Source organism: Pelobates fuscus, chromosome 10 (genome assembly GCF_036172605.1).
Source record: "Pelobates fuscus isolate aPelFus1 chromosome 10, aPelFus1.pri, whole genome shotgun sequence".
Classification (NCBI taxonomy): domain Eukaryota; kingdom Metazoa; phylum Chordata; class Amphibia; order Anura; family Pelobatidae; genus Pelobates; species Pelobates fuscus.
Window position 1 is genome coordinate 4,023,980 of NC_086326.1, and position 12,168 is coordinate 4,036,147.

Below are 12,168 nucleotides of genomic sequence, written 5' to 3' on the forward strand. Positions count from 1 at the left end.
AACGAGTTGGCCGCTTGGAGTGAAAGTGCCCGAATTTGTTTGCGGTTGATCAAGGCTGGCCGGCTTTACTTCACTTTCTTTATCTTAATTCCGACTTGAAAAGATATAATTATCTAGTTTGAGCAGAGCTGCTATGAAATCCGTCTTTAGACAGAGAGAGAAAGTGTGGAGTGGGCTGCTGAGCCCAGAGCTGCTTGGTGCAGTCTGAGATAGGCTGTTAAATGAAGATGTGTTAGATTGTGATACAAAGGCCACTCACCTCATTAGCATGAAACCTTTTATTCTGCTTTTCCTGGGCCCTTTCAGGCTCCCTAATCCCTCCTATTTTCAAAGCACGATCTGTAATAAAGCTTTTAGGGGGTTTTCAAAGCTAATAGTATTCTCTGAAGATCCTATTGCTGTTATGTTGTATGGAATAAAGAATATATATATATATATAAATTAAGAAATTATATATTAAAAAAAGGGGGAAAGAATGGGCTAAATACTTAATATTATTATTATTTTATATTTTTATTTTTTTTAAATGAAGGTTGGAAACAATTTCCAGAGAGGCCATCGGGCTGTTGGGAGAAATGTGTTTAATATTGGGGTGTCAGACAGGCGGTTATTTGAAGTAAATACAAAATAAATTCGGTTTTAGTGGTAAATGTATCCATTGATATAAAACCTCCAGCGATCTGCCCTGTAACTATGGAGCCATGTATTTATTAATATAGTATTCGCTCTGAGATGGACATTGATACAATGTATTTATAAAATGGATATTTGCCATTTCTGTTTATTTCCAAGCGGACACCCAGCCCACGTGCATTGTACACAGTAAGTTTGGGCTGGTAATTAACTAGCCCATTCTCTCTGGGTCTTATCGCTGCGTAAAGAGTAGTCAGATTGTCCTAAATTATGTCCAACCAGCCCCCTGGATCCACGGATTAAGAGATTAAAAGAAGACCACTGTGGCCGCTCTCTATCCCCCCTTAATATTTCTGGTATGATAATTGGCTAAACTGATTTGCACTCACACAAAAGCTCCCAGAACTCTTTGTAGCTGTAACACAAAAAAAAAAAGAAAAAAAAAAAGAAGCTGTTTCTCTGTCAATGGAATAAAAGTGATTAAATGAGTCTATCAGGATAAGGAAGAAACAAGCCTTGTACTGCAGCCCTGGCCAGCAAAGGTCCCAGCACGGCAAGGCTGCTTCTAGAACAGGTGCACTCACCCTATCTAGAACCTCACACGGAAACTGGCCAAACATTAATACACAGACATTCAGACATTTATTATTTCATTTCAAACAAATATTTTTGTTTTGACTTTTTTACTTAAATTTTAATTATTTTTAACTCTTCATTCCTCCTTGACAAAAACCAGACAGGAATGATAACAAAAATAATAATAACAAAAATAAACTAATTAAATTAAATATATATATAACATATTAAATGAGGAAAATATAATATTGAATTAGTTGAGACACAATACAACCTAGTGAGCGTTATCGTGCGAGGTGTTTCTAATTGTAAAGGTAGAATATTTTTTTCTAATTAAATAAATGCTGAGTTGACATGGATAACACTGGGAGCATTTTAATAAATCTTTATTGACAAAATATTGACAGGGTTCATACTTCTTAGAAGTATATAGTGTGTTAGAATTCTAACAAATTAACACAAACACAAAAATATGTACAATCTGGTATAGAAGACATAAGGAAAACAATCGATTTGTTTTATTAATATTATTTCATTATTATTGTCCATGTTTAGTAGCTTTCTATATATTGGACCAGAATCTCAGTGCTTCAAAAAAAAAAAAAAATATATGTGTGATCAGTTTTTTGTTTTTTTTGTTTTGAATTTATTTGAAAGATCCATTAAATGTCTTTACTGTGCCAGGATGCTGGGGTTAAACGCATCACACGCCATGGGGAATTGCTCCAAATAAACTTGTCCTTTTCAATCCCCCTCCAATATCTGGCAGCCCATCATCCCTCCCCAAATCGTGTCCGGTCCCTGTGGCCTGTATTTATTCTACTGAAGGTTCCTTTTCACAATCACTTGAATTATACCATAAAATGTATACAAACTGCACATTTCTCTTAAAAAAAAAATATATAAAAAATATAAAGCACACAGAGTCAGTCCTCCCCCCTCCAAAAAACAAACAAAATTAAATGAAAAAAACAACTTACAATATTTTCTGCCATCTGAAACCATTTGCTCGAGGTTTCTCATGCAATTCAAGTTTGTGTAACAGGTGTTTCCTTATCTTTCATTCGTTTCTGTTTGTTTTTTCTTGTTTTTTTTTTTTGTTTTTTTTTGGCTGTGAAAAAAAAAAAACCGAGACAGAAAAATTGGAAGTGCAAAAATTGTCCTGTGTTTCTGTTGTGTGTGCTGTATTCTCGTGTCTGCTGAGCACCTGCCAGGAGGAGGCTGTTTGTTGGTTTGTGCCCCATGGATTGTCCTGGGGCAGGGACACTTTCCGTTTCTCCTGCTTTTTAGCGTTTGTTAAATAATGACAGTTCAAAGTGCTAAGGGTTAATCGTCCGATGTGACATCTATCTCCTCAGGGCTGGCCTGCTTGGTTGCAATTCTCCACCGGTTGATGTGATGGGTCCCTTTCTTCTTCTGAGATGAGTCTGATCCTTCCTCCTCCAGCTTCTGCCGTTTGAACTTTGTTCTTCTGTTCTGAAACCAAACTTTTACCTTTAGAAAGAAAAAAAAGCAGATTAGCGTCAGATACAGTACAGTTAGCGTCAGATACAGTATAGTTAGCGTCAGATACAGTACAGTTAGCGTCAGATACAGAACAATTAGCGTCAACAACTGATTAGTTCAATGATACGGGATAATTTGCGTCAACTACAGAATAATTAGCGTCTCTTTAACCCCTTAAGGACACATGACATGTGTGACATGTCATGATTCCCTTTTATTCCAGAAGTTTGGTCCTTAAGGGGTTAAGTGAATAAAGCCCCAACAGTTACAGGAGACCTGGGGCAGGTCTGTGTGTGAATATGGGGAGAATTAATAAAGCGGTTCCAGGTCTCGGTGTAATGGGGAGAATTAATAAAGCGGTTCCAGGTCTGTGTGTGAATATGGGGAGAATATGGGTTCCAGGTCTGGGTGTAATGGGGAGAATTAATAAAGCGGTTCCAGGTCTGTGTGTGAATATGGGGAGAATTAATAAAGCGGTTCCAGGCCTGTGTGTGTGTATATGGGGAGAATTAATAAAGCGGTTCCAGGTCTGGGTGTAATGGGGAGAATTAATAAAGCGGTTCCAGGTCTGTGTGTGAATATGGGGAGAATTAATAAAGCGGTTCCAGGTCTCGGTGTGAATATGGGGAGAATTAATAAAGCGGTTCCAGGTCTGTGTGTGAATATGGGGAGAATTAATAAAGCGGTTCCAGGTCTGGGTGTAATGGGGAGAATTAATAAAGCGGTTCCAGGTCTATGTGTGAATATGGGGAGAATTAATAAAGCGGTTCCAGGTCTGTGTGTGAATATGGGGAGAATTAATAAAGCGGTTCCAGGTCTGTGTGTTAATATGGGGAGAATTAATAAAGCGGTTCCAGGTCTCGGTGTTATGGGGAGAATTAATAAAGCGGTTCCAGGTCTGGGTGTGAATATGGGGAGAATTAATAAAGCGGTTCCAGGTCTGGGTGTAATGGGGAGAATTAATAAAGCGGTTCCAGGTCTGTGTGTGAATATGGGGAGAATTAATAAAGCGGTTCCAGGTCTGTGTGTGATGGGGAGAATTCATAAAGCGGTTCCAGGTCTGGGTGTAATGGGGAGAATTAATAAAGCGGTTCCAGGTCTGTGTGTAATGGGGAGAATTAATAAAGCGGTTCCAGGTCTGTGTGTGATGGGGAGAATTAATAAAGCGGTTCCAGGTCTGTGTGTGATGGGGAGAATTAATAAAGCGGTTCCAGGTCTGTGTGTAATGGGGAGAATTAATAAAGCGGTTCCAGGTCTGGGTGTAATGGGGAGAATTAATAAAGCGGTTCCAGGTCTGTGTGTAATGGGGAGAATTAATAAAGCGGTTCCAGGTCTGTGTGTAATGGGGAGAATTAATAAAGCGGTTCCAGGTCTGGGTGTAATGGGGAGAATTAATAAAGCGGTTCCAGGTCTGTGTGTAATGGGGAGAATTAATAAAGCGGTTCCAGGTCTGTGTGTGATGGGGAGAATTAATAAAGCGGTTCCAGGTCTGTGTGTGATGGGGAGAATTAATAAAGCGGTTCCAGGTCTGTGTGTAATGGGGAGATTACATCACAGCCTGAGACAGACATATTCCTATACTGGAAACAAGAAGGGAACAAAGTATGAAATTAACCCATTCCTGCCCACACCAACTCTTTGCCTAGGTATTATGGGATGCCAGCTGTCCGAGTTACCATGGTGCCATGCCCAAATTGGCCAGATTTGGACAAATTCTCCAAATTCTTCATAGACAGCCTACCCCAGTACCATAACCACTGTATGATTGAATATATATATATCTAGCGATACTGTATGATAAATACCCGGATTGGACCTGCCCCAGTACTATAATCACTGTATCATGTGAGAGCACTTCCTTTATTCATTGAATTCTCTATCTAGCGATACTGTGTGATGCCCATGGACTCCTGGTACAAAATATAGAAGATCCCCACCATCTGATCTCTAACGTATTTACTAAAACTTTCATGTGACTATTGTTTACACTCCCTCATGCCTGCACGCCTGTTTTCTATATTAGGATTTGATTCTATATTACAGTCTATCAATATGTCTGTCACCTGATGTCAAGGTTTCAATATGTCACCTGATGTCAAGGTTTCAATATGTCACCTGATGTCAAGGTTTCCATATGTCACCTGATGTCAAGGTTTCAATATGTCACCTGATGTCAAGGTTTCAATATGTCACCTGATGTCAAGGTTTCAATATGGCACCTGATGTCAAGGTTTCCATATGGCACCTGATGTCAAGGTTTCAATATGGCACCTGATGTCAAGGTATCAATATGTCACCTGATGTCAAGGTATCAATATGTCACCTGATGTCAAGGTATCAATATGGCACCTGATGTCAAGGTATCAATATGGCACCTGGTGTCAAGGTATCAATATGTCACCTGATGTCAAGGTATCAATATGTCACCTGATGTCAAGGTTTCAATATGGCACCTGATGTCAAGGTTTCAATAGGATTTTTACCAGTTTCATGATAATAATCCCATGTTCTATGCTACTGGGCGAGTTACTATGGTTACTGGGCATTTGTGAGCTTTGGAGCAGAGAAACTCCAGTGCGTGATGGGAATTGCAGTGAGAAAGTTTTTCGTTCGATCCCTGGCACTGAAAGGGTTAAGGCGTCTCGGCACAGCAATACCCCCCTCCCCCCATTCAGTAAATCCATTATTCTGCTCAGTAATATGAAGGAATAAATAGATAAAACGCTTTTCACATGGTGCAGGAATTCTCCCCAAACTCTGCCAAAACCATACAGATGCTGCCTCAATATATTATTCATTGGCCCCTGACTGGACCCACTCACTGAATTCCAGGTTTTTATTAACCCCCGACCATTAGATCCAGGTTTCTAAACTGGCCTGTTTGAATAAAGCAAATGCTCTTTGAAGATTAAAATCTTGAAATCGCTAAAAAAAAAAAAAAAAGGGACTATTGTCTGGTGTGTGCTCTATTTAATCTCCCTCTCCCCCTCTCCCCCAAATAACTAATGACTCCAACGAGTACAGGCCGTTACCGTCAGATTATAGTCTGGGAGCCTCTATTTATAAATAATTCAATGTTTATTTCAAATACCAGCCAGTTACATATTGCAGTGTATAATACAGTTAGATTATGTACGACCCCCAGGACTCATTTAGGGCTGTATTTACTAAACAGTGATCTGTGTAGACTTCATTATCGAATTCTCTCACTTAATGCCAAATAAAATTCAGATGACAACAAAATCTAAAATTCGGCCATGACCCCATTCTGGTTCAAAAATATGAGACTTGTTCCCCTCCATTAAGTAGTGAGTCTTCAATACACCAACCAGGAACTCCGACATTTGACAGAATAATTGCTAAATTATCTCCCCACATTGAGCTAAATGCAGGGATATTTTAGGACAGGGGGCTATGACTGGGGTGGGGGTCTGCATTTTACGCATTTTATAACCCCGCCACCTGTGTCATTAGAAGAAGGGGTGAGTTTAATTTGCTTTTAGTTTGTTAATTAGGGGGAGAGGGGGATCCATGTATCTGCACAGATAAAAAAAAAAATCTTATTCAGTTGTCAACAACACAAAGACCCCCAATCAGGAAGGACAAAGACCACCGTAAATGGGAGCCTCCCAGGACAGAGAGCCTGGTCAGTCTGTGGAAGAAGCCAGTCATTCCTTGGAAGTGTCAGTGAACTTAAAAACAAAAAGACTGAACTTTATAGACCCCCACCTGACCTCCTGTGCCCCCCCCCCCCCCATAATAAAAAGTGTTACAACTTAATCCACACAGAGGATGTTAGTGTCACATTGGGACATGGGGGCCCCCTCTCCATGACATAGTAATCTGCAACCCATGCAAAGCTGATAGTCCTTTAACCATGTCTCTGCCAGCCTGGAGCAATGGCAACCAATGGGTCAACAGCCCCAGCACATAAATACACACACAGATACCTAGAACATTCATTGAAGAATAGTAACACACAATTACATTTAGAATCGGAAAACAAACCCGGATATTGTATTTAGCTTTTTACATTTCTGTGTCGATTTAATAATTATTCATTAATATTTGGATGTATGTGTGTGAATGTATTATTGTACATATAACACAAACACACACACACACAGAAACACACAGAAACACAGACACACACACAGAAACACACACACACACACACAGAAACACACACACACACAGAAACACACACACACACACAGACACACACACAGAAACACACACACACACACACACACAAACACACACACACACAGAAACACACACAGAAACACACACACACACACACACAGAACCTGCATGCATTTTATGAATCTATGTAAATGTTTGAAGAAAACCTTTTGGAGAATGACACTAATTATTAGAAAGTCGGCCGAATAGTTTAATCTGGATTTATTTGTGTGAACGAGGAAATATTTGCTTTGTCTGTGAAGAGGAACAATGGGTAAACCACTTAAATCATATTTCTTGATTTTTGGATTTCAGCCAAACAAACTACCAAAACATTGGGAAATAATTCATTTTAAACAGGAGAATAACATTATTATTATTTGTTTAAACCTGGCGTCAGTTACAAAATCTCTCTCCACGTTAATGTGAGTAAATAAGGAAACAATGTAACCGCTTTCTGTTCGCAATCATTAATAACAAAATATTAATCCCAGGAATGGAACCAGGCGGCCAATATATAGAAATATTATGGAACCAGGCGGCCAATATATAGAAAGGATTTACACCCGGCCTCATTGGACTCCCAGCAGATACAACTAATCAGCAATGCTCGATGGTTTATTGGTAGAAAGTCAATTTAATTAGGAAAAAAAACCACAAACTCCCTTAAATGAATCCGGGGATTAAGTGGGGAGTCTTGCACTGTAATTTCGGATGGTCAGTGTTGTTTTATTTTATTCATATTTTCTATTTTACATAAATTGGACTTTTTAGCTGTGAATTGTTCGAGGTGTTGCCAGTTTCTGTGAAGTTTTTAATTTATAAATGTGGTCTTTTTATAGGAGATAATTCTTCCTTTGGAAATATGAGACAGCTCTGACATGTGTCTGGGTACCTGGACCCCAGTGTGGTCCTATCTCAGAGTAAGGACCTATCTCAGAGGGTTCTCCCACCTTGACCTCAGTATGGTCCTATCTCAGAGTAAGGACCTATCTCAGTGGGTTCTTCTACCTTGACCTCACTGTGGTCCTATCTTAGAGTAAGGACCTATCTCAGTGGGTTCTCTTACCTTGACCTCACTGTGGTCCTATCTCAGATTAAGGACCTATCTCAGAGGGTTCTCCTACCTTGACCTCACTGTGGTCCTATCTCAGAGGGTTCTCCTACCTTGACCTCACTGTGGTCCTATCTCAGTGGCTTCTTCTACATTGACCTCAGTGGGGTCCTATCTTAGAGTAAGGACCCATCTCAGAGGGTTCTCCTACCAGGATCACAGTTTGGTCCTATCTCAGACGGTTCTCCTGCCTGTGTCTTAGTACCTGGTCTTCAGTGTGGTCCTATCGCAGAGGGTTCTCCTACCTGGACCCCAGTGTGGTCCTATCTCAGAGGGTTCTCCTACCTGTGTCTCTGTGAGGCTCAGACTGTGAGCCAGCTGCTTCCTCTCTGCCCCAACCACATAATGGTTCTTCTCAAATGCGTGTTCCAGGCGCAGTAGCTGGGATGGGGAGAAGGCAGTGCGGATCCGTTTGGGTTTCCTGGCCAGTGCATTATGTAACAGAAAACTCTCCGCACTGGTATCGTTACCTGGGGACACAGCAAGAACACAGAGCTCAGACAAGGAACCAGAGCCCCCTCCCCAACACCGCTGCCACTGCCTCTGTGTGCAGCCAGAGCAACTAACTGCCCTAGCCAGTCCTACTTACTGCCCCGCCAGTCCTACTTACTGCCCCAGTCATTTCTATTTTATAAACACTAACTGCCCCAGTCATTACTACTTTATAAACACTAACTGCCCCAGTCATTCATACTCACACCAACTGCCCCAGTCATTACTACGGTATAAACACTAACTGCCCCAGTCATTACTACTTTATAAACACTAACTGCCCCAGTCATTACTACGGTATAAACACTAACTGCCCCAGTCATTTCTATTTTATAAAAAATAACTGCCCCAGTCATTACTACTTTATAAACACTAACTGCTGTTAATATGTCAGACAATTACATTTCTTCAGTTGAACTAAGTATTTGTATTCATTAACTAAATGTAGTCTATACCTAGCGGGGACAGACAGACAGACACGCACTGCATTGCACACAGTTACACACAGTCGGCTCCCATACATTAAATATCACGCTGGTTATTTATATTATCGATTTGTGTTCATTTATTAATTAGAAGAAGCCATAGCTTTAATATAAGTACTTGGATATTTTATAAGACACGAATTAAAATGGGTTCTGGATATAAATTCCTCTTCCATTCAATATAAATCGATGAATATGCGGAATAAGTGAAACAAGACATTTCTGATGGGAAACGATATAAATATCTGTGTTTAGATCAAGATATAAATCGTACAAACAGAACTCATATTGTCCTAAAATGATTAAATCGGCAGCTTTTAGTTTTATAATCGGTAACAATTAAATGCTAAATACGGACAAGTTTATTTAACAAACAGCGAATTCCAATCATTGGAATGAAATCGGACATTCTGTGAAATCCGGGACTTGCTGCTTCGGACAATGTGTTTTTTATTTCTATTTTTTTCTGTAATATTTTGCGATTCGCTTTTTTTGATCCGCGGCAATTCGCAATTTAGTGAATAAAGCCGAATTGGAACGATTTGGAAATGAAAGCAGTAGCTGTGTATATTAATAGCCATACATTGCTTTACGCAGAGAGCGATTTATTGTTTACAAGACTATCTGCCATGACTGATTCTCCACTCGCCCAATGTGCTTCTAATTATCTCCACTTCGATATCTCTCGCTCAAAAACCACTTCGATCTCACCCCACTCAGATGGATTTACTGGGAGAAGAGGGAACGCAAAGTTCACGTTTATTTACTAAACTTCGAATTGTAGCGCATTATAATCTAAATGGAAAAATGAGTCAAAAACATCCCATATGTGAAATTAATTAAGTTTGGAGATTTTTTTTTTTTTTTGCAAATAAGCTTTTTAGTTTTTTTATTTTTTTATTAATAAATATTGTTCCTGGAATTAAACTGCTTTACAATGTGGAGTTTAAAAGTCAAATTCTTCAATAATTGGTTTATATTCCCCCCCCCCCTGTCAGCCAGTCCCAGCATCGAAGATTTCGTTTAGGAGGTGTTTATAGGGTCTCTGCCTGTATCCCAGCAGGAAAACCAACAGAGGAAATCCAATGATCCCAGATCACCAAGCATGTCCAGGTAGAATAAAAATAAGAGACTAATCAGTGGAGAGGCCTAGCATTATTAAACATGATTTACATTACTGGGGTTATTTTAATCACGGGTTTATTCGATGATTAATGTAATGTTCGATGTATAATATATAATGCAATATACATTATACACAAATACAAAATGGTGTTTGAAAAGGAAGATATTACCTATTCACACATCTTCTCTCACAAATATATACATTTACATAACCACAAATATATCATTAAACATTAAAAGCTTCCTTGTGACAAGTGCATGATCAGCCTGGAAAAATAGACTATTTGTTTAAAAGATTTTATATCATAGTGCATCCCCTCGTGGCACATTGATTTTAATGTAAACTGAATTTTTTTTAATATTCTCGTTTTCACAAACGGTTTCTAAGATCCACAAATGCCGCTTGCTTTACGTTCCAATTAACATATGTTTTTAATTCCCAGATAAGTCAGCATGTGGCCATATTTTAATAGATCTATTTATACTGCGAGGCATGTTTATTCTATTTTGTCATAAGTTTCCAGTGGTCGCTGTTGTGGGAATTAGTTTAAAAAAATAAAATAAAATAAATAGAAAGGTGACTAATAAGCAAATGAAATGAATATTTTTGTGTGAAAACAATCCGAGTTTGCCGAGCCAGCTGCTTGTGTCTGTATTGGTGTTGTTGTTGGTTAATATTTGTGTCAGTGTTTGTCTTTGAATGTAACAATGTTTTCCTTCGAACGTTCTGATGTTTATAAAATGAAAGTTACATTGTTAGCGGTTGGAACGAATTCCCAGGGCTGACATGACATGTTAGTATAATAAACTCCTAATTCTGCACTTTTACTCTCTTTCAACGCACACATTCACTTTTTCCTCCCGAATTCTGGCTTTTTTTTACTCTTTCATCACAAAAATGAATCCTGTGAAAAGTTTCACTTTTCTTTCAGGAAGGAGTCTACCCGCAGAACTGTCCAGGAACAGACACTTACCTTGGAATCGGTGTCCCAGATATCTGTAGCGATGTATTAACCAGGGATAGAAAGTCGATGGGTCCCTTTGCTGAGAGGTAAAGAGTGGGTGCGGAGAGTGCGGGCTGGGCAGGGGGTGAGCTGCCAGGGCATGAGGTGGGGGCACTGGGTGAACTGGCACAGCCGGGTTAGGGGGGTGAGATACAGCCTCTGCGAACACCAGGTCCGTGTTGGGGTAGACCCCCCTGCCAGTGGAGTGGAAGCCATTGAGGAAGGGGTTGATGGGGCTGGAGTTGGCATAGCTGAGGGCAGCTGGTCTGATGGGCTCCTCGGAGCGAGAGACTGGCAAAGGGCTGTCCTTGGCCACCAAGGATTCGATGGTGAAGCACCTCTTTGGTGTGGGCTGAAACATGGCTCCCCAAAACTCCTGTCCCCCTGTGTCAGCCAGGGGTGGGGGGAGGAGAGGGGCCACACAGAGGAACAGAAAGTAGATCAGAAGCTGGTCTCTTCCCCAAATAAGGAATCCTGTGCTGTGGAGCTCTGGGTGCAGTGATTGGAGCTCAGTGAGGGGCAGAGCTCTGGCTGTCCTAGCCTTGCAAGCTTCCTGGGTGAGTGGGTCAGCAAGTCCGCAGACAATCCATGATGTGCAGGGCTCTGCCTAGCGATGTGTGAGTGTGAGTGAGTGTGCGGCTAATTAGTGACACACAGCTCCCTGCGCAGCCGCCTGGCGCACTCATTGGACATTGCGCACAGGGGAGGCGCACAGTGCGTCAGAGCGCAAAGCCTGGAGCCAGGAATCCAGGCTGGGAACGGGCAACCAGCTATCACACAGGCCTCAGCTACAGCCAACTAGTTACTAGAGGGGCTCAGAGACTGGGACTGGGGGGGCTCAGAGACTGGGACTGGGGGGGGGGGGGGGGGGCTCAGAGACTGGGACTGGGGGGGGGGGGCTCAGAGACTGGGACTGGGACTGGGGGGGGGCAAAAAGACTGGGACTGGGAGGGGGCTCAGAGACTGGGACTGGGGGGGGCAAAAAGACTGGGGGGGGGGGGCTCAGAGAATGGGACTGGGGCTCAGAGACTGGGACTGGGGGTGGGGG

At 41.1% G+C, this 12,168-nt stretch overlaps 1 protein-coding gene across 1 annotated transcript; it reads right to left on the minus strand.

Moving 5' to 3' along the window:
* Positions 1-1,579: 1,579 nt before the first annotated feature.
* EMX2 (empty spiracles homeobox 2) lies at positions 1,580-11,750 on the minus strand. The gene is made up of 3 exons (XM_063435281.1): positions 11,091-11,750; positions 8,300-8,484; positions 1,580-2,703 (listed from the first exon to the last, which is right to left on the minus strand). Exons 1-3 carry the CDS (start codon positions 11,479-11,481, stop codon positions 2,536-2,538), a joined length of 744 nt encoding a protein of 247 aa, XP_063291351.1. The 5' UTR covers positions 11,482-11,750; the 3' UTR covers positions 1,580-2,535.
* Between the last annotated feature and the right edge of the window lie 418 nt (positions 11,751-12,168).